The 23095-nt window shown below is 32.5% G+C and overlaps 2 protein-coding genes across 3 annotated transcripts; both read right to left on the bottom strand.

The window, feature by feature from the left end:
- Positions 1-1292: 1292 nt before the first annotated feature.
- On the bottom strand, positions 1293-3046 carry LOC106347237 (xyloglucan O-acetyltransferase 1). The gene is made up of 2 exons (XM_013786754.3): positions 2646-3046; positions 1293-2566 (listed from the first exon to the last, which is right to left on the bottom strand). Exons 1-2 carry the CDS (start codon positions 2833-2835, stop codon positions 1515-1517), a joined length of 1242 nt encoding a protein of 413 aa, XP_013642208.2. The 5' UTR covers positions 2836-3046; the 3' UTR covers positions 1293-1514.
- Positions 3047-10570: 7524 nt separating this feature from the next.
- Positions 10571-13309, bottom strand: LOC125574856 (cyclin-D1-1). 2 transcript variants are annotated; one of them, XM_048736107.1, is made up of 7 exons: positions 12948-13309; positions 12760-12846; positions 12163-12261; positions 11861-12062; positions 11642-11778; positions 11334-11525; positions 10571-11079 (listed from the first exon to the last, which is right to left on the bottom strand). In XM_048736107.1, exons 1-7 carry the CDS (start codon positions 13152-13154, stop codon positions 11044-11046), a joined length of 960 nt encoding a protein of 319 aa, XP_048592064.1. In that variant the 5' UTR covers positions 13155-13309; the 3' UTR covers positions 10571-11043. The 2 variants fall into 2 exon arrangements, with proteins under 2 accessions (XP_048592064.1, XP_048592065.1); XM_048736108.1 differs by having other exon boundaries at positions 10571-11525; positions 12948-13301.
- Between the last annotated feature and the right edge of the window lie 9786 nt (positions 13310-23095).

Here is a 23095-nt window from a genome sequence, read left to right as displayed (position 1 = left end):
AAGCTAGGATTTAGCTCCTTTTATATAGTAGGATAAAAGTTGACATAAGAAGCCGTTGACTGTAAGATTTATTTAAACTTCAGTTACAAAAAAAAAGAAGATTTATTTAAACTTTGTTTTGCGACACTCTTGTAAACTATATATATGTGTATATTATAAACTCGATGGCTATATTAGGGTCTTCATTTTGTACGAGTCACCAAGGAGTAAGCAAATCATTTAGACAGAGGTTGATGGTGCCGGGGGCAAGAGGATTGAAGTTTCCTCTTCCTTCTTTTAAATGATTAATAGGTGATGGCTGCCGTGAGAAAGGCATTATCTTTTGAATATGCAAGGTAAGTTAGAGAAAACAAATTAAAATTTTCAAAAGAATATAGGAGTTAACCTCAACTATTCTGTGCAATCTTATATGTTTTCAACACTGCCGTGAGAAACACACAACAAACTATGTGTCTCACTTCGAGCTCAGCCCAAACGCGAAAAGAATGAATGGGCCACCGTCAACAGAAAAAGCCCAGCAACATAGAGCTATCCTGCCACCGTCGACAACCGTTCCTCAAAGATTTTGTTCTTTCCCCATCTATTGTATTAGGGTAAATGAAGATTCTCTTCTTCACAAGAAAGACAAAATGGTATCTCTTGAAAGACAAATAAAATATGTGAGACACAAAACACAAGAGTAAACATCTGTGAGTCTTATCCTCTCTGCACAAATGCAAAACCCCAAAAATTCCTGCAAATGGCGGTGTCCATCCATCTCTTGCCAGTTGGCACCATTTGTTTACATAAAGTCCTCTTATAAACAGCCACACTTCAAATTGATACTACTACATAACACCAAATTATTACAGTAATAGTTTTCCAACTCTACTAACCCTTTTAAACAAATAAAAAGCACAAGTGGAACCAAAGTTCAAGTATTTTTTACTGCGATTTTAATTACGATTGGTTACTATGGATACCTAAGTGAATCTCCAATGGCACACAAAAATTATCTCTATATTTCACTATAAAATAGTGCTACTATAGAGTTAGATTTGCTCCAATAGTTCACTCTATAATAAAATGAAATATAGAATAGTGTTGTTTTTTTACTCCAAATATAGAGTAAAAAAATAACATTTTTTTAAGTTTTATTTTATTATGGAATAACTCTATTATAAAATGAACTATTGAAACAAATTCAAATCTATTGTTGAATTACGCTACTGAAAAACTTTTTTTTGTATCATTAGAGATTGTCTAAAATGGCCAAAAATGCATGATTTAAGTGATCATTCTATAATAGCAAGAAAGAAAATAGTATGTTTATTGATCAACTTAAATCCAACTATCTTTCGTACTCCTCCATCGTTCAAGAATAACGACCAAAAAATTATCACTCCCATGTTTAAAAAAAAATCTAATCCAAGAAAAGAAACTACTTACATATCAAAGAAACAAATGATTACACCTTTGGACAGATTCATGTATGATGATATCATAGGATCACTCTCACAATCATCCTTCATCATTCACACCTTCCATCGCCTTAACATCTCTATCATAATCTCGTTCCACGTGTCGACCGGACCAGGCAAACACCAATGCAAACAATCATTATGAACTCTCTCCGGCACACCGTTCTTGAACGGGAACTCGTACATGTACGGACCAGGATGTCCGTCTGGTCTCAACACCGAGATCGCCGTCACATCTAACGCCTCTAGCCTCCCCTCCGCCACAGCTTTCGCCGCCGTAACTTCCTCCATCTCTATCCGTCGCATCTCCAAGTCCAAACCTTCTAGAACCTTCCCCTCTTGGTACGGCTCCGTCATGTTACACGCGCCGAGACTATCCCAAGGCCGGCCTTCGAAGTGAGACGGCGAAAACGTCGTCAAGATCACATTCCGGCGGCTTCCAGCAACCGCTTTCAACGTCGTTCTTATTGCTTTTCTAAAAATATCGAAAAACCCTATCTCGGTACAGTTGCTTGCTTCGCAAGAATGACAACCCAAAACCGAACCGGACTCGTAATAAACCGCTGGATGCAAAAACCAATGTCCCACGGAGACAACCACCGTGTCAAAACGTTCTAGATCATTACCCCATCTGTCATCCACACGGTCTAGGTGCAATACATTGTGGTCCATCGTTCCAGATTTTTCCAAACCGGCCACAAGAAACGGGGACCAGTAAACCGAGACCGTGACGTTGTGAGATTCAAACCGCCACTTTCTGAATTTATTGTCTTCTCCGTTTCTGTACACGAGATCAGGGCTAGAGACGGTAGAGAGCAAGCACATTAGAGACTCAAGCTGGTTTCTAGCCATGGAGTCGCCGACAAACGCTAGATGCTTGTCTCTCATAAGATCAAGAAACCGGTTAGCGTCGAATCTCGGTATATCGCATTGGTTCGGTTTCCATTTCCAATAAAGATAACCGGAATCTGGTCTGCCATGACGTAAGCAGTTCTGACCGTCTTTGATTGTTCCGCAGCTCGAGCCGTTGTAGAGTGGACCCATCTCGTCTCTTACCCATTTGCCTTTCGTGTAATCGCATAACGCTTCTTCTTGATATTCTTCTTCTGCAAGATCGACATAAAACACTTAAAGCTATGGTGCATCCATTACATACACAATCATATTAGATACTTTCAATATTACCTTGAGAAGAAGAAGAAGAGTAGCTGGTGAGCACAACGTGTGATGCAGAGTCTTGGAGAGTTGTGTCAACAATGGTTGAGAATGGGTTATTAAAACAGAGATGGAACAGAGCAAATGGTATAAACGCTAAGACTATGAAAACAGCGATCTTCCTCTGACTTGGACAATTCTGTTGCTCTTTTAATCCCATTTCAGGAATATAGAACAACCCTTGGCCTTCTTGATTATTGGTATGGTTTTTTTTTCTTCCAAGTAGAACATGTCACATCGGTTTCTGGTGGTTGTTCTGTTTTATGTGGAAGAGACGAATGGTTCAATGGTTTTGGACCATGGGAGGAATATTTTACTCAAATATTTTATTATTAGTCTATCCATGTCAATGATGTTCCTATATATGCTTAATTTTTTTTTTAAAATAAAAAATAATTCGTCCAGCTATAAATCGTCTTTTCTTTGCTTTTTGGTAAGAAAATTAAAAAATAATAGTCTATCTCATATGCCATGATTTAACAATGAAATTTCACGTATTAATGTTTTTGCAGTATCTATTTTTATCAGTCTGTTTGTGGGTCTGTGCTAGCCAGTGTGAAATTTGCCCTTGATGCAGTGCGTCGATAATATTTTTGGTCCTTGCGTGTGTCAGGGTTTAATTGTCTGCGTTCACTCAAAATGGTCTATGTCGATAATTTAACGTGCCGCGACGTATTTGATCATCTAAGCTAATTAACTATTTAATCCAAAGACTTAAAAAATCAGGATGCTTTTAAGTGCTTCTTCGACAATTTTTTCCCTTTTTCCGATTTGGATTTATGATAAATAACAGACTCTATAAATTACTGTTATCTAAGTCATAAAACTGATCAGTAAGTTGCACGTTTTTTTCACGAAGTTGTTTAAAAGGGTAAATAATAAAAACTCCAGAGACCTTTTTTGTACGGTTTCAGTGATTTGATGGCTTAGTCAATGTAGAGATGATTTTACCCACCAACGTGTAATGATTTCTTGGTTCAAAAAAAAACATGTAATGATTTTTAATCATTTTACTAGACGGGTGAAAATCCTGAGAGCAATTTTGGTAAAAGTTGGTTTCAGGCCTCAAAGGGATCATTGTCAGTGAGATTATCAGCTCTAGAGACTATACTAGTTTCTTAAAAATATATAGTTATACATTATAAAAAATAAAACTGAGTCATTTGACAAAAGAAATGTGTTTCTTGCCATTTTAGTAGAGTTTTAAAATGTTTTTTTCTTCTTTCTTTTCATTTTCTATTAGTGAAATGTTCTTCATGATGCATTTTACATGGTATTAAAAAGAACATTTTGTGTGTTTCTTTTTTAATTTGATCGGTTTAATAACCAGTGGTGGATAAGATAATCGTTGCTAGAAACATGGAGGGTAACCTAAAATGTAAGGATGGTTACCACTGGTAAAATAAATATAGCATTACATATTTTACAACGGTGGGTTCTGCGATTAGTTAGAACATATAGAACTATTGGCTGAAGGAAATGAAAAAAATGTATGCAAATGAAAAAAAAGAGACAATTATATGGATCCAAAAGCGCATTAACTCTAGTAATTTCTCTGTTTGAAATTAAATCCGTAAAAGGAAGACTTTGTAAATATGACCTTTTCAATCAAAATAATAGCTGTAAAATGGGTATTATATAGGACGAAACAAGAGATTATGTGTAGATTAAGAACGCATGTGCAGGATGGACGGACACAAACAACATGTGATATCAAAGATGTGCTCTAAATTTGCAATGAGTGTGCTTCGACTTGTTGTCTTCATCTCCGTTAACTTCGGTCCATTTCATTCTTCTATGTGCCCTCTTGTTTCTGGCCATTCAAATTGTTAGCCAAACCAATCTCCTTAGTTTAATCTTCAATTATAGCTGAATAATTTAGTAAAACATTAATATAACGGAAGAATTTAGGATAATTTTGATTTCTTTTTCTTTTTTTGGCAAATCAAAAATAATTAATTAATTTTTAATCTATATCGCAAAGTGTACAACCGTTTTGTGAAGAAATAATTTGCTAAAAAACAAAAACAAAAATGTCATGCGGATTTTTTTTGTCAACTATGCAGAAATTAATATTTGACTTACACCAGGAAGACGTTATTATTTCAAAATTTTGTAGAGAAAAACTAGATCTAGACTACATATTTAGAACCAACATTCAAGAGTCAAAACTGACATTCAGGATCTAAAATTTTAAAAGGTAATGACAGGAGATAATGGTGATGTAGTAGCTCACCAGCTTCCCACCTCCCCTTTTGACAAAATAAAATGATTAGTTTAATTATGCCAGTTGGACCACTTCATATTTACAGGAAAATACGATTTTTCCCTTATGAATTATTTATTGCGGAATAATAGAAACTTCATTCATGTTGTTAGTGGATGCCATCATGCCAGGACTTAATCTAGTTTGTGAGATTGATGATAAAAATGAACTTATATTTTCGTTGAAATGAACACCTATCAGAAAATACAATCAACAAACGCTTAATTGAATAAATCCCAAGAAGACAAGGCGAAGATCTTAAGTATGAAAATCATCTGAATTAAATCGATTACACATGATTGGTTTAGCTTATATTGTGGATCATTTGCTCAATTTTCTTTATTGAGCCAGTATAGAAATATGTTATTCCTTTTATACAAAAGTTGACATGCTGACTTCAGAGCCGGCTTACTAGAGCCGGCTTACTAGGAGGACAAACGGTGCGACCGTCGGTGTTTTTTTGTATAATAATAATTAAGGGGTCTAATTTTTTATAAATTTATATTTTTATATATAAAAAAATTATAAATATATTAAATAAAATTGAAAAGGACTTAAAATTATTTGATATGTATATAGTTTTATTTTCATTACAAAATATATAAAATATTATTGATTAAATTTTAAAAATATTTTAAATATTATTGGCATATAAATTTAGATAATAAAATATCTTTTTTTTTGCTCTAGACCCCTAGAAGTGTTTGAGCCTGCCCTGGCTGACTTGTGATCTCGAGGATACACGTGAAACTCAAAAAAAAAATCATATGGTCTAGTTATGGTCTAAAATCTTACATTACCTTAAAATCTTCAAAAATGTAATCGCTCTTAAACCAATAATCTTATTGGGCCATTTGATAGTCGCTAAGTTAGGCCCATTAAAGCTCAAACATAACAAACCAGTAGTGGTTTCTATGGGCCCGTGTTTAGGGAACTATGCACTTGTGTTGATTTACTTGTCTCCATTGGATATGATTAGTGCTGGGAATATGAATCATTATCCGCAGGCCCCGCTCCATTTGATCCGCTGCAGGACGGGTGCGGGTCGAGTGATTTGAAAAATTTGGTTAGCGGGTGCGGGTGCGGGTTGAGTGATTTTTATGCGGGGTGGGTGCGGGTCAGCCAAAATTCAGTGCGGGTACCCGTCAACCCGCAAAAACTAAAAAAAACTTTTTTTTTTAAATATTATTTTTAAATAGAAATTTTTTTAAAAATAATTTAATTTTAATTATAAATAGATTAATATTTATTATTTTTAATAAAAACTATTTAAAATATTAAATTTTATTGTTATTTTTAATAAAAAATATTTAAAATATTAAATTTTATTGTTATTTTAATAAAAAATATTTAAATTAATAATTTTTAATATTATTAATATTATCTGCGAGTCTAGCGGATCACCCGCGGGTTTTAGCGGGGCGGGTGCGGATTTCATATTTTCTTCCTGCGGGTCAAGCGGGTCAAATTTTTTGAATAAAAAAAATCAGTTTATCCGCGAGTTGGCGGGTCAGCGGGGCGGGTTTGACCCGCAACCCAGCTCTAGATATGATATACTTGATCATATAACAAAAGCAACCAAATCGAGAGCACAAGATTGTGAGAGGGAGTGTAGAAATAAGAGTGTGGAGGTAACATTCTTATCGGCTACATATGTAAATACAGCTTTGTGTCACAACTGAAACTGGAGAGAAGATACAACTCAGTAGTGTCCTACTGGAGAGAAGATACAAGCGGCAACTGAAGGAGTTGTTCGATGAAACACAACAAAGAGGTAGATCGCTACTATCTTGAGAATACTCTATACTTGGTACCTTGTGTAAATTTGTTGTATATGATAATAATTAAAATTAGAGATTTCAATGTTGTAAAGATCGAACTTGAGTGTTCACAAGAACACAGAGAGTGTTAGTGTTCTCCTTTGTATAGCAAATCTGGATCGTCTAAACCAAAAAGGTCCAAAACTATAGTAGATGTTTAGAAGCATATTCTCTGTTAGAAAATGTCAATATTTACTTATTTTTCCTTTTGATATACTGAAACTGAAAGGGTTTAATGAGTGAATTTTATACTAGTTGAGACTTAAGATAGTAAATGTTACAGATCAAGAATATGTAGGACGTTGATCAGCACAAAAGTCCAAGACCTTACAAATGAGTGTTGAGCATATCCAAGTCGTAGCCCAATCAAAACTACGCCCATAACTAAATCTTATTTAGGAATCAGGATGGTGATTAGAGGAATGAATTAGTTTCATTTGTGAAAGTGGATTCAATACATTATTGATATGGCTCCTATTCAGTCACATTCACAATCTTCTTTAGTGTCAAATCTGAAAGGGTGTAACATTTCTTTTTGTCTTTCTTTAACTAAAACCAGCTTTCTCCTCTCTAATCCACTTTTGCTTTCGCCCCATAAAAAATTGCCTTTCGCTTTCAACTTTCAACTTTCTCATCCCTTTGCTGAAATCTCTGTAAAAATTTCAATCTGAAAGAACTTACAATCTTCCTTTATCGCTTTCAGTCACTGTGCTCACAGCTTTTCTTTTATGCTCACCTCCTTTCTCCCACGTTCATCATCTTTTTCCCTTACACTCTTTTGATTAATCGGAAAGAATGGAAACCATATGTTAAATGTTGAGTTGTGGTGGTAAAACCAATATAAATGTTTTAGTCACAGTAAACTATGTACCTGCTGAAAATGGACTAGCTCACATGCTGAAGGTGAACTATTATAAATTTTGAATGTCTTATTTTTTTGCTTTAACATTGTTTTGAGTGTCGGAATTATAATCAGTGCTATAATACTAACTATGTTTTATTATGATATGATAATTAGTTAGAGCTTCGACAGATGTGTGTGTGTGCGCGAGTGTCCTTGTAACAACATGAAGTGGTGGGATTAGGAAAAGAGTGATTGATGATGAAACAAAGGACTTTGGTAAGAAGGAAGTGTCAATGTCCACTACAGAAATTAGAAGAGGTGGTATTGGTGAAATGAAAGTGCAAAGGAGGAAGGGTAACCAAATCTTGGTTTGTGACCATAAATAACAAAAAGCAAACCCACGAAAATTTCTAAAGTAAAACACAATGAGTCAATGAGAGACGCTCCCTCGAGAAACTAAGTTCTCTCACGCCCTACGAGTCGGCCATGCCATGCCACCATTGTATTCTCATTATCTTTTCTTTATTTTATTGTTTCCTTCTCTAAATATCATCTTATCACTTTATATTTTCTTTTACTTTACAAGCATCCAAAGTTTGATTAATTTAATGAATATATTGTATCTTCTTCTGTAAAGATTAAAGGCAAATAATCCATGTGCAAACTTTGTTGCTATATGTTCTATAATATATTCCCTCGGCTTTCTTTTTCCCTTTGTTTCGCTTTAAGAAGAAAGGCTAAATATGCTTTTGTATGTTCTTAATTCAATGACATAGAGGTATATGTTCGATATTAACAGAATGCATGTAATGGAAACATTTACATAGAGTATAATGATATGATATATGAAAACAGAAACAGGTGTGTGGGTTATACTACTATACATGCCTTGAATAAATTAGACCTAGGATCCTTCACTTTTAACACTAGTTGAGAATAAAGCGAAGTCTTTCTGATTTTATTCCTCCTACCCACATCCACATGATCTACATGTGCCTATATAGATCACCTACATGTGTATATGTAATGTAATGCTCACACCTACATGTGTATATGTAAAGTAATGCTATTAAATATCTCAATTATTATATAAATTTTAATGAATGCAAATCCTGTCATATATAATGTCATTTTCGTTTGTCTCGATCTCATTACCACCAATAATCGCTGTCCAATTTCTCTAAGAATGTTGTATACTCTTTTGATTAACTAAGGGCTGGTGAAGTATGCAAAAAGGGATCTAAATATTAATGAAGATAGTTAAAAAAGGGATGCAGTTAATGGCGAACGCGTGTACCAAACTAAAAGGACAAAGATAATTAAGATGTAATTAAAAGACGTATGTCTTTATACGCTAATATTAAGCTTCGGTCTCCTTGCGTCCCCGTTTGTCCTAACCAAAACTCAAAAGAGAACTAAAATAAATAAAAAGTTAATAAAGAATGATGGAGGTAATCCCGATGCTTGATATGTCCAAATGCGTGGGCTGTCATAATTTATTTATAATTAGCAGTTGCTAATCACCTAACCACCATTATCTCTCTTTACCTTTTGTGCTTCATGTTAGATTAAACAGTAGTGCGTGAAGCTTCTATTCTTTCTCGACCTCTTTCTTTACAATACTATTTATATCTTTCTTGTAATAGTTATCTTGTACATAGTCTACATGGTTCGTCCCCAGATTGTCATGTCATATCGATGCTCTTTACACCACAATGCCAACTTTTCTTAGAAAGAAAAAGTAATCAAATAGTAATATTGACTGGTACGGGAGTAAAAGTAGTAACACAAATTGTTACGTACATTTGAATGGAGCAGCTTCAAAATCTGGTTACAGTTACAGTGCATGTTCAATAATTTATATACGCACGGATTTGAACTTATACAATGATGTCAACATCAGTATATGGTATGATGGGGAAAGTAATGTAAACTAAAATACTAATAAATAAAGAGAAGAGGAGCGTCATGAGCATATAGAAAGTAGATTACGTTGTTAAATCCGATAGACAAGTAAGGAAGTGATTAGATTAAATGAACGAGACCCGTGAATAATTCACTGGTGGCGAAAAAATAAATGGCTGATGAAGAATAAATAAAATCGTATTATATATATATATATATATATATATATATAAAACTAATTGATTAGGATATGAATTATCCGGAAATAGACATTTTGTCGAAGTAGGGTTTACCTGTGTCGGAACAAACTAAAAATAACTTGGTTATAAGATTAAAACACACCTTTTTAAGTGTTTGTTATGCAGTAAATTCAGTTTGACTTTTCTTTCACTTCTAATTTCAGTTTTACATGTAGATTCATGCATACATATAGATAGAGACTATACAGAGGCATAAGCTCGTATACGTGTGGCTAATGTTTGAGGGGTTCGAGAGAAGAAACGGTGTTGCTACGTTGTGGTTTCGTGGTGAGACCACTTCTTCTGACATTGAGCCAGATGAAGATCACATGTGTGCTACTGCTCCTATTTATTGCTCATCTATACCAAAAAGCCTAAAACCAAGAAAGAAATGACTTTTTTACTGCTGTTTAAAATTTGTAAATACAAAATTTACTTGTGTAACTGTGCGTTAGGGATGACGTTTTATCTAAAAAAATGTGTGTTTAGGCATTACGTTTTATAAAGGGGGGGGGGGAGGGGGAACTACGAGGGAGCTCACTTTTTAGACATCAAATAATCCTCTTCTTTTGGTCTTTTATTAATCAAATATACCTTTTGTCTTCATACGTTCGTCGTTCAATAAAACATATAACTCAGATTCACAAACTCACAGGTTCACATGCCTTATGCTCCCCCACAAGGCCACACCAATCCAAGCACCACTCGTATTATCTTATCTCTCGCGTTCTTCTCGCTATTAACAATGTCTGCGACAAGCATTATTGCCTACTTCATCATATACATATCTTTCTTTACGAAACTGAAAGACATTTTTAAAATCATAAAGAAAAAATAAATTTATATATACACACGTGACGCCTTACACGCATGCATAAGATATGAGAAAAAAACACCGTGCTCAAACCCCAGTAAGAGCAGCAGGTGCATGTAAATGTAAATCAAAACACAAAACTTCCCGCCAAAAATAAAAGATTTGAAGAGAAAGAAACAAACAAAAACACGTGCGACACACGCCTCCGGCACGTGCAGTCGGCACACAAACGAATCAAAAAAACAAATAGTGTATATACTCGCAAAGGAGCTTAGGGCCCACAAACTGCTGCGATCCATTAAGACAAAGGCTTCTCTCTCTGTCTGAAATCTTCAAGCTTTCACTCGAAATCTTTTTCATACGCTCCCCCGTCTTATCAACACCACTACCTGTGACTGTAATGTATCATGTGCCCCTTCTCTCTCACACACACTCATGATCTTCCTCTCACACGTGTGTCGTCTACATTCACCCACTTTTTCATATATATTTTTTTACTTTCTTCTCATTGGGAATCTGCAAAGTCATTAATGATGAGCATTGTCTCTCCCAACTAACCCCAAATCTTACCTTCCCATAAAAGTTGTAAACAAACACTATTTCATTAAACTCTTATTCCTTCCCCTTTGGATGGAAACACTCTCACCACCCACTAATTATGTTTTTCTTTTTAATTTAAACCACCCCAACTTATTATTAACTATGTACTTCATATGTCATAAATCTACTTCCCCCTGAGTTTATTCAGAGCTGGATTTGTCATCACCTACCCATGAGTAGTCACTTAGTTTCCTCCTTTTAGATGGAGAAGATGATGAGGAGGAGGATTCATCACTTGGCCTCATCAACGTGGATGCTGCTCTTACGCTCACTCTAAGCTTTGCTATCACTCTTGGTGAATTTCTCCGATTATTCTCTATCGCCATTGCTTTCATCAGCTTGTAGCATCTCACGATCTTTTCCTGAAATTCAAGGAATATAAACCAAAGGCACTATTATTAATTTTTGTCACAAAAAAAAAGAAGGCACTATTGTTAATCTCCAGTTTTTTTATCAAAACATGCTTAATCCAACTTACTTTGCTTAATCCGTCACACCAAGTCTCAGGGCTATCGTGGGAATTTGCAGCAGAGGATAGAGAAGGGAGCTCGTTGGCTACACAGAGAATCGCAGCTGCAGCTATGCTCGATGGCTTATACTCAAGAAAGCTCGCTTCTGTGCAATATACATTTTTTTTTGTTAGAAGCAGACCAATGTAACGTTTGCTATTTAAGGATTACATAAAACATTACGTTACCTTTAATGTTGGAGAGTATAATCTCGGTGGCATGGGAGCGAAAGAACCCGAGAGAGGTTCCTAAGGGATCGATCTTGTAAGCGAAGAAGCTGAGGAAGCTGAAGGGTGTAACAGATCTTAGTCTCCAATCCAACACATCCAGAACAAGAAGTTCCATTCTTTGTATCGTCTTTGCTTCAAATATATACTTCACTCCTTCAACCTACATTCCAAACAAAAAGACACGAATTAAATATACATCTAAAAACAGAGCAAGTCCAGATTTTTTTAAAAATGATTTGAACAATAATAAATGAAATAACCTGGAAATCGAAAAGAGAAGGAACGAGAACTTCCTCCATCTTGGCAGCTAGAGACAAGCATGCCACTGCTAAAAGTTGCATTGGCCAACCACTCGTTTCCTGTTAAAAGTATACTGCTAATTAATCTCATAATTGATTATATACATACTCTTATCATAATAGTAATAATTAATACTATATTATATAGTAGAGGAGCGTTTTTAACAACATGATTATAAAGTTTTAAGATAAAGAGGATACATGGAGTGGAAAGTTTACTGCAAAAGTATAGTATTATTATGTAAACAAATATTACAATAAAAACTAAAATAATTTAAATAAAAATAACAAAAGAAATATTTTTTCTTCCCCATCCCGCTCCTGTTTTATAAATTATTTATACAAATAGTTCATTCCAAAACAACATCCCACAAAATCAATCCCATCCAATAAATGTTTTAATCTCATATTTACCATTAATTTTCATCTACCGATTACTAGTTTTGAAGAAAAGTCAATAAAACAAATATATCCCCCATGACAAAAGTGAAAACTATTGACTTTGTTTTGGTTGTTATTTGTCATATCAATATGAACGTTGACGTTTTTAACCATTACCGGTAATCGGCGAGCGTAGAGAAACCGATCCATATAGTTAACGGCGAGGTACGCCGTCAAAGGCTGAAAGCTGTAATACGCTTGTACCTGTAACCAAACAAACAGCACCGTCTCAAACCACCATCTCTGCATGTAAACGAAAAAATAACGAAAGCTGATTATGAATATTAAAAAAGTTAATCGCTCGCCTTGAGTATCCACGTGACAGACTCTTCTCTAGCGGAAGCGTCGAGAGATTGAGAGTGGAACCTAGAGAGATAGTCAAGTCCTGGAACGAAGTGCCTCTCGTCCTCGATACAGCTCGCGATTGAATCATCAGGCCATGATTCAACCTCCTCCGACGAGAACTCAGCCGTTGATTCGCCGGAGGAAGACTCTCCGCAGAACAAATCCATATCCTCGTTGCTGCTAATCGGAAAACGAATCACAATCAGATTGTCATTGCATCTCCATGACTGCTCTGGTGGATCTGAGTGAGAGAGAATGAGGGAAGAAGGAGAGAAGAGTGAGGGTTGAACACATTCATTTGTTTGGATATATAAACACGAGAAAGCACACAGAAACTTAATATTTATTTATTTATTTTCATTTTTATTGGAAAAAAAAAAACAGAACAGAACAGAGACTGTTACAGTTTCCGTTTTGCCCGGGAAAACGGGACTGTTCTCGAATCGAGACAGGGAAGGTTTGAAGTTTTTGTTTTGTTTTGTTGTTTGTCTTGTGTTTTGTGACTAACACGCGCTAAAGCCAAATGCGTAGGTTAGCAGAAGGCAGTGGTGTATAAAGAGAATGTAAAGGTAACGTAGTTACGTATACGTGGGTTACGGTTACGGGTTGCATTGCATGAGTACAGGCTGTACAACTAATGTACGTGTTTGTTTGGATGTTACTCGTGAGGAGAGAGGTCCGTATTGTTTTCATTATATGCTGCCGTGTAATATGTTGATTGGTGATTAACTTAATGGGCCTGGTTTGCATAGGTGTAATGAACCATTTTCGGCTAGGTTGCTTGGGCAGAACATTTTGCAGATGTTGTGCGAGTATAGGCCAAGCCAACCAATTATATACTGTGGTTACCAACTAAAACTTTGTTTTAGGTTACTGTATAATTTTTTTGGATTATCTTATAAAGATCTAATAAACATAAGTTCAAATTTCACTAGGACAAGTCAGTTTACCTGAAGAGTTAAATGAGAACTTTGCTTCAGAAATTGTACGAATCTACTAATGTAAAACTTTTTATCATTAAAAAAGAAAATATTATTTGCCATTTGTCACTTCTCATCATTATGATTTATCATTTATGTTTATAGTTAAATTCTATAAATTAATAATTTTACGAATTTTATATAGTTAATTATCAGAAAATTTTCTTTTTTTAGATTTATATATTTTAGAAAACTTTTAATGAAAAATAAAAAAAAATACTTGATTTACGGTATAAAATATTGATTAAATTTTGCACGTATAATTTTTTATTGTTCTTATTCACTTATATAAATTATATAGCGTATACAAAATATGTACTGTAAATATAGTGTAAAATATAAAATAACATCAGTATATTTAGAAATATAAAAAAAACTTCAATATGAATAAAAAATAATACAATATTGTTTATATTTTATAAATTTTTATATAGTTAATTATCAAATTATTTTCATATTAAGACCATATATTCCAAAAAATAGTTTATTATTTATGTGATTATGTTTTATTTTATACTAATCTGGTTTGATATTGGTCAATTTTATTAATTTATCAAGTATTAATATATAGAGTTTGAGAGAATTCTAGATATACCCAATGCTGTTTGAAATTTTATATGCAAGCCAGGTGAACATCGAAACATGTTTCAGTTTTTTTTTTAGAAAATACATTGAAATTAACGCATCAGTGTCATATGTTAGTAAAAAAAGAAAAAATATCAGTATCATATGACTATATATATGATGATATTATAAACATAGTAAAATATTTGTACGTAAAATAATGTAGACGTCTGTTAATTTTTCTAGACATCCTTGAATATACATAATACATGAGGTCATTTCTCTTAACATAAATGCAGGTAAAGATGGTCGAACCCTTCCACAGCCACTAGGGAGTCGTTTACTTTTATTGAATAGTTTAAATAAATATGTACAAATTATTAGAAATGATACGAATAAACAAATTAATTTTCTAAAATCTAAAGCAAAAAGCTAGGAAAAAGTGATGACAGAAAGAAATTTAGAGAATAACATAAGACTAATTATAATTTATCAATTAAAATGGACCATAAAGGAACATATAGTAACCAATGGGTATTTTCTGAATTGAAGTAACGGACGATATTTGTAATATCTTCGGCGGAAAACATCCTTCTCTATTTATCTGTTTTTTTTTTTAGTTTATCTATTTATCTGTTATGGCTCGGTTTGTTCTACTTATTTGTTCTCTATTATAGTCGACAATATTTAAGAATAACGAGGCCAAAAACTGAAGATGAAAAGGACTGAAATTATGCACCTTCCAACCTACAACAATTTATCAGACTGACATTACATTCTCGTGGTAGGGCTAGTCAATTTGGTTAATGCCTTAATTTCTCAAAGAACAACAATACGATTCATGGGAGCCATTGTCTTATAGTCAACAATCGTCGTTGAATGATTATTTCAGATTCGTATATGTTATGTTCTGCACTAGACATGATCTTATACTATCATCGTCGCATTAGTTTTCTTCTGTAGCATGGTCAACTCAGACCTTATTGATGCGTATAAATCTACCCGTCCATATCTCTTGCGTGATAATGATGTTGATAGATTAAATTAAATACGCAGACCTCTTGTCATATAAAATAATCATTGATCGATGAGCATGAGTCGATGTTGAGTTAGTAGAAAATAATGGACATTTGACGAGATGGGTCGAGCCATTTTCAACTACATATGTTTGATTTTATATTAAAAAAAAACTATAAATGTTTTATTTGCTTATCAGTCGCTACATTAAATTGATCTTGAGAAACATTTTTCAAATCCCTTATATATTAATTGAGGAACATTTGAAAAGATGTAACCTCAATTTTGTATTAATTAAAAGAGGCTCCAATGCATAGGTGGCACTCAATTAGGTAGTCAATTACATTCAATTGAAAAATAAGTAGGTCCACATTCGATTTTTATATGTTGTTAGATATATAAGTTGGTCAAACTATATGATATAAAGATATGATATGATATTTTCTTTCCTTAAATAAAACCTACGGAATTACCATAAATGACTAATATATATATGACAATTAATGAGTTTAATAATAAAGATTTGATAACAATGTATATCTCCTTCATCATTTTTTGTTTAATTTTATATTATTAAAATAAATTAAACAATCAAATTAGCTATAAAAATAAAATTTAGATTTTTTCGTATATGTTATATTTTGAATTTTTAAAAACGACAATAAATGACTAAAACTATTAAAATTATTATGTTAAAAATTAATGATCAATGGTTTAACATTTTTATTATAAGAAGATACACATGATTTTAAAACCATATGAGTAAAAAATATCATTTAATAATAAAATAAATATATATATATATATATATATTAAACACTATATACCATAAGATTACATAAATATTTTAATATTAAAACTTTCAATGAATTTTCAAGAACATTTATAAATTATAAACTTATTAAAGATTTCAGATTGAAAATTGAAAATTTTGTTATCGATGATTTAAATATTTTGTTATAAAACGATATGAACGATCATAGAACCGTATGATTATAAATTCTTATTTAATAAATAACTATACAAAATATACTATTCCTAGAAAAATAGGTTGGTCTATCTTAACTTATATTACACTTTTTATTAAACTAACTATCGAATTGATAAATAACGTACCAAAAAATGTTTTGCACTTTCCTTAAATAAAAACTACGAAATTACCTAATATGATTAACATATATGTGACAATTAATTATAATAAATAATAAATATTTGATAACAATTTTTGTATCTTAGTTCTTTTTTAATTTTATATTATTAAAATATATTTAAAAATCACATTAAATATATAATAAAAACATTTATAATTTTTATTATATGTTATATTTTGAATTTTTCAAAACGTCTATAAATTATTAGAAATTTGAAGATCCCCACTCTGAAAATTTTGTGATCAATAGATTTTTTTTTTGTCATAATAAGTTACAAATGATCATAAAATTGTATTAATATGAACTTTTATTTAATATTATAAGAAGATACACATTATTTTAAAACCATATGAGTAAAAAATATCATTTAATAATAAAACATATATATATTTATATATATATATATAGATTATACTATATACCATAAGATTACATAAATATTTTAATATTAAAACTTTCAATGAATTTTCAAAAACATTTATAAATTATAAACTTATTAAAGATTTCACATTGAAAATTTTGTTATCGATGATTTAAATATTCAGTTATAAAATGATATGAATGATCATAGAACTGTATGATTATAAATTCTCATTTAATAAATGACTATATAAAATATACTATTCTTAGAAAAATAGGTTGGTCCATCTTGACTTACATTATATTTTTTATTAAACTAACTATCGAATTGATAAATAATCTACCAAAATTGTTTTTGCACTTTCCTTAATTAGAATCTACGAAATTACCTAATATGATTAACGTATATATGAAAATTAATTATTATGAATAATAAATATTTGATAACAATTTTGGTATCTTAGTTCTTTTTTTAATTTTATATTATTGAAAGATATTAAAAAATCACATTAAATATATAATAAAAACATTTATATTTTTTCTTATATGTTATATTTGAATTTTTCAAAACGTATATATATTATTAGAAATTTGAATATTCCCACTATGAAAATTTTGTGATCAATAGATTATTTTTTTGTTATAATAAGTTACAAATGATCATAAAATATAACGCATATGAATTTTTATTTAATAAATATTAAAACTAAATAATATATATATATAAACACTAATGATTTAAAGCAACAAGATTGGCTGATCAATTTAGTCGTCCAGTTAAAATCTTTCAAAAGTATGTGAAGGACTAAAGTCAAAATAAATATGGATTTAGTATAGTAGTTATATTTTACTAACCAAATACCGAAAAAACCGAACCGAACCGAAACCAACCCGATATCCGGATTGAACACCCGTAATCCAAATGAAACCAAAGTATTGTTTCATTCTCTAAAATATAATAAAAATAATAACTTAATCCCGCGCAAGGCGCGGATCTTATCCTAGTTTACTTTTAAAGGAAGAAACAAGAAAACGAACAACCACAAACTTTGACAAATAAGTGAATTCAGATAATTGTAGCGATCAATTTCAATGGAATGATAATGACGCCCAAAATGATTTTGCACTAATCTTTTATTGACTTTTTACTCGAGCTCCATACTCCAATTATTTTTTTTTTTTTTTTGAAAGAATTTTAAATTTATTCATATCAAAAAAAACTTTTGTACAGAGGTACTGCTAAACTGTTAAGACTGAGAAGAAAACATAATTCAATCTTAAAGAAATTTCAAAAAGAGAAGAAAACTCAGTTCCTCCCCATCCACACTTCCATTACTCTCTCATATTTTCTGCCATTCTTCTTCCTAAGAGAGGTGATTCTATTCCTCACCAGCTTATCCATCCGAGCAGTCAAACAAGTTGCTGGCTGAGAAGATTCTCCCACTCTTCTAACATTCCTCTCTTGCCAAAGGCCATAGATCACAGCTTGAAAGCTATATCTCAAGAGGATAGTAGCAACTCTCTCCTGCAAACCATTTACCACCACTTGAGTCACCTGGTTCCAACTGCAACTACCATTACCCGCCAGATTACCAGTGACCCCCTTCCACACTTCTCTTGAATAGAGGCAATCAAAAAATAAATGATCTCTGGTTTCATCCTCCACCTTACAAAGCCAGCAAGTAGTGATGGCTTGAGGATTCCATTTTAACACCCTATCTCCTGTGGCAAGCCTATTATGCATAGCAAGCCACGCTATGAAAACAAACTTGGGAGTAGCCTCCGAGAACCAGATCCCTTTGCTCCACCCCACCTTCGACGACACATTTCTGGTAATGTTCCATGTGTGAGAAGTAAGAAAACCCGGCTTAAAATCCCCATTTTCCCTCTTCCACAAACAAACATCCTCCAAAGTGTTAAGACCTCTGTTTTTCAATCTCATCACTTCCTGTTCTATCTGTCTAAATACCGGGAGCCGATGCAGTCTTGAACGATACAGCTGGATAGCTCTTTCCACCGTAGTATACAGAGGTATACCCAGAGCAATACAACCACCTTCCCCTGTTAGCTCAATCAATTTTCCCAAAGAAGACCAATTATCCCACCAGAAGTAAGTATTTGAACCACTCTGAATATCCACTTGAGTTAACTGATAAGCTAATGGCCTGAGTTTCAACAGTTTCTTCCACATCCAAGAACCCAACAAGCTGCTCTCTTTAACACTCCAAAACGATCCCTTTCTGATAAGATACTTCCAAATCCAACGCACCCACAGAGAAGATCGAGTAGATAATAGTCTCCAAATAAGCTTTAAGCAGTAAACATTATTTGCTTCAGTGAGATTGCGCAACCCCAACCCACCTTCATCTTTCGGTTTACAAACATCAGCCCATGATATCTTTGCTTTATGGGTTGAAAGCACTGGTCCAGACCATAAGAAAGCCGCACAGATACTATTTATCTCTTGGATACACTGGTTTGGCAATCTGAAGGCAGACATCCAGAAACTTGTAATGCTATACAAGACAGAACCTATAAGCTGAAGTCTTCCAGCAAACGTGAGGTGCCTTGCCGTCCAAGAAGAAATCCTGGCTCTAATTTGAGATATAAGCCTACTGTAATCTTGAACTGTCATTTTCTTGGTCAAGAGGGGGAGGCCAAGATACCTCACTGGTAAGGTACCAGCTTCAAACGGGAATTGATCCAAGATAGCCACACTGTCTTCTGCTTTCACACCAGCCAGAAACAAGGTTGACTTCTCGAGACTAATGTTAAGCCCAGACAACCTCGCAAAACGCCTAAAAACTGCCAAGATACCCTCAATAGACTGCTTCCTCCCATCTGAAAATACTAACACATCATCCGCAAAACAGAGATGGGTCAAACTGAGATCTTTACAGTACGGATGAAAACCAATTCTTTTCTCTAGAGCAGCTTTATCCAATAGTTTTGAAAGCGTCTGCATACAAATAACAAAAAGATAGGGAGACAAAGAGCATCCCTGACGCAATCCCCTCTTACTGTTAAAGTATCCTGCAAGCTCTCCGTTTATCTGAATGGAGAAAGACGCCATCTCAATACACTTCTTGATCCAGATAATAAACTTTTCCGGGAAGTTCATAGCAGCCAGCACTGTTAATAAAATACTCCAATTATTACTAAATAGCAACATGAATTTAAGATCTTTTTAACTTTCTCTAACCTCTCTAGTCTCTATGCATACTCGCAAACATTTGCAAGATGATAGATCATAGATGTATAGTGACACTTTTCAGAACACTGTAGATACAGTTATAAATATTGTTTTTGATTTCGATCGTATCCAGTGTCCATTTCATTTTTCGCTGAAGTATTCCTTTTGTTTTCTGTTGTTTTGTTGAAGTATTTAGTGTCAATAACTCAGTATAGTTTTCAAATTTCAACATTTTATACTGTAAGTACAAAGTGCTATGATACTAATTTGATTTAATTTTGTTGATCATTAAAAAAGTATCATTTTCATGACATTACAAACAGGATATATATGCTCAGCAAAATAGCTTACAGTAAACAAAATTGTCTGGTTCTCTACTGTTAGTCTGTTACATCTCTTCGAAATAGGACCATAATTCATTGCCTCGGTCGAGTTGAGTGAAACTTGTATGGTTAGAACATACAAGTCTTTTAAACTCCCCCAAAAAGAAGACCTTTAAAATATCTCGATTAAATAGTTAATAATACTCTAACTTAACTAATTTTGAAAGACGTTATAAATCTGGTACAAGTTGCCATCGAGATTTTGCACACAAGAAGTGTTCAAAGGGACCCTTCTTCATCTTTATATATCTTTTTGGACTTCGGCCGGCGTTGGCAGATTATGACTCACTATACAGTACTCTATATACCACCATTTCTTCTTTTTAATAACCTATATTTCTCAATTCAAAATAAAATAAAAATTATAACCTCTTTATATGTCTTTCTAGTGTAGTGGCATATAGGCTCCGATCAAATTCAGATACATTTCATTATTCTCCTAAGAAAGATGTCTTCACGATGACACGATCATTAGCTACTTCGTAGTATTGTAAAATATTATATCAACTAGGTGATTATCCGCGCACATGCACAGAATGATACGTATGTTCTAATAATTTTTGAATACTAATTTTGCACGCTCAACCATAATTATATATATATATATATATATATATACTAATTTGAATATCTGTTAAATGTGAATTTTACTCATATGGTTTTTTGAGCATTTATATTTTATTATAACAAAAAATTTAAACTGTAGATCATAGATATTTTAATATAAGATTTTTAACAGTTTTCGTAATTTATAGTTATTTTTAAAAATTCAAAATATAACATATACAAAAAATTTATTTTTTATTATATGGTTAATATAATTATTTAATTTATTTTAATAATATAACATTATAATAATGAAAATTGTTATCGAATATTTATTATTAAAATTTTTAATTGTCAAATATATATTTTATTCATCTTGGTAATTTCGTAGCTTTTATTTAAAGAAAGAATGAAAAATAATAATTGTAGATTGTTAATTAATTTTATGGTTAGTTTAATGATAAGTATATAATTTATGTTTAGTGGGCAAACATATTTCTCTAGAGACTTTAAGGAACATTCTAGTGATGACACATGTCATAGCTAAAATATTGTAATGCTTATCTTTTAATATATATGATATTTTTTATAAATACATATATACATACGTAAATAAAAGTATCAATAGCTTATACTAGAATGTTATTTTCTCTAGAATCTAAGGAAAATTCAATTTTAACAGTTCATGTGTATCACATTAACACTTAAATAATTTATTACCAAAAAAAACTATAGAAAAACAAAAAAAAAAGTTAAATGGTACGGAAAATAGTTGGTTCAGCACATAATTAATAGTGGGACGTGCATATAAGAAGGAAAACATTACAAGAAAAAAAAAGATTCCCTATGATATTCAAAAAAAAATATTCTCAAGTTATAACCAATTTAGTTGCTGTCCAGAAAAAAAAAAACAATTTAGTTATAATTTACTATGTGTACATTAAAATATGTAATGTATTGGGCCAAAACAAGAAACATGTGAATTTGTACATTATCAAATGTGTGAGTGAAAACGTGGCACCATTCACATGCGTTATTCAACCTAACAGAAGTGGAATAGTATAGTTAGTACTTAGTACAATCGAATCGATAACTCATGTATGTATATGCAAATGTAATATATATGTGTAATGTACATTTGTACATTAAAAGCTTCACGTAGTAGATGCTTTATCATTGGTATAGTGCCTAAGTTGCTGCTTATCTAACAACCCACTAAGCTCTTCTTAGTTTGGTCTATCATAGAGCTCTATTATTATTATCTTTTATCAAAATCAATTAATTACTATGACGGCTTGACAAATTGTGGCTAATCTTTAATGATAATCTCTATAATCCCTTTTCTTAGTTGTAATATATGTATGTGACATTATATAAAAGTATGTTTAGCGTTAAAAGTATACTAGAATGCCTAAAGAATAAAGATGATAGAAATAGGAACGGAGCCGGCCTTGGAGGTAAGCGGGAGAAGCGGCTGCTTCCATCCGTCATTAAATTATCAAGTTTAGCGGCCACATTTTTACAATATTTATCCAGTAGCTCCAGTGGTAATGGTGAAATTTGAGCTATGTGAAGGTGAGGGTTCGAGACTCTACGCAGTGACATTTTTTAAAGTAGTTTTTTTTACAAATAATTAAACATAAATAGGCCACTTTTTCTTAGTTCTGCTTCCAGCCCGGTAAATACACGGACCGACTCTGAATAGGAACCATTAAATATATATATATAGAAGGTTATATTGACTGACTTTCGAACTCAACAGAGCAGGCCAACTCAATAGCTACTCCAACTCAACCTAACTCTGAATTTTATGAAGACTAAATAACAATGATATGACAATTTTAATGTAAAATGTCTTATGCATGTTTGACTATATACTAACATATGTAGTTCTGATCACATGTTGCATTTATT

This window comes from Brassica napus, chromosome A7 (genome assembly GCF_020379485.1).
Source record: "Brassica napus cultivar Da-Ae chromosome A7, Da-Ae, whole genome shotgun sequence".
Classification (NCBI taxonomy): domain Eukaryota; kingdom Viridiplantae; phylum Streptophyta; class Magnoliopsida; order Brassicales; family Brassicaceae; genus Brassica; species Brassica napus.
The sequence above is the reverse complement of the archived record's forward strand: the minus strand, read 5'-3'. Positions and strand labels throughout refer to the sequence as shown.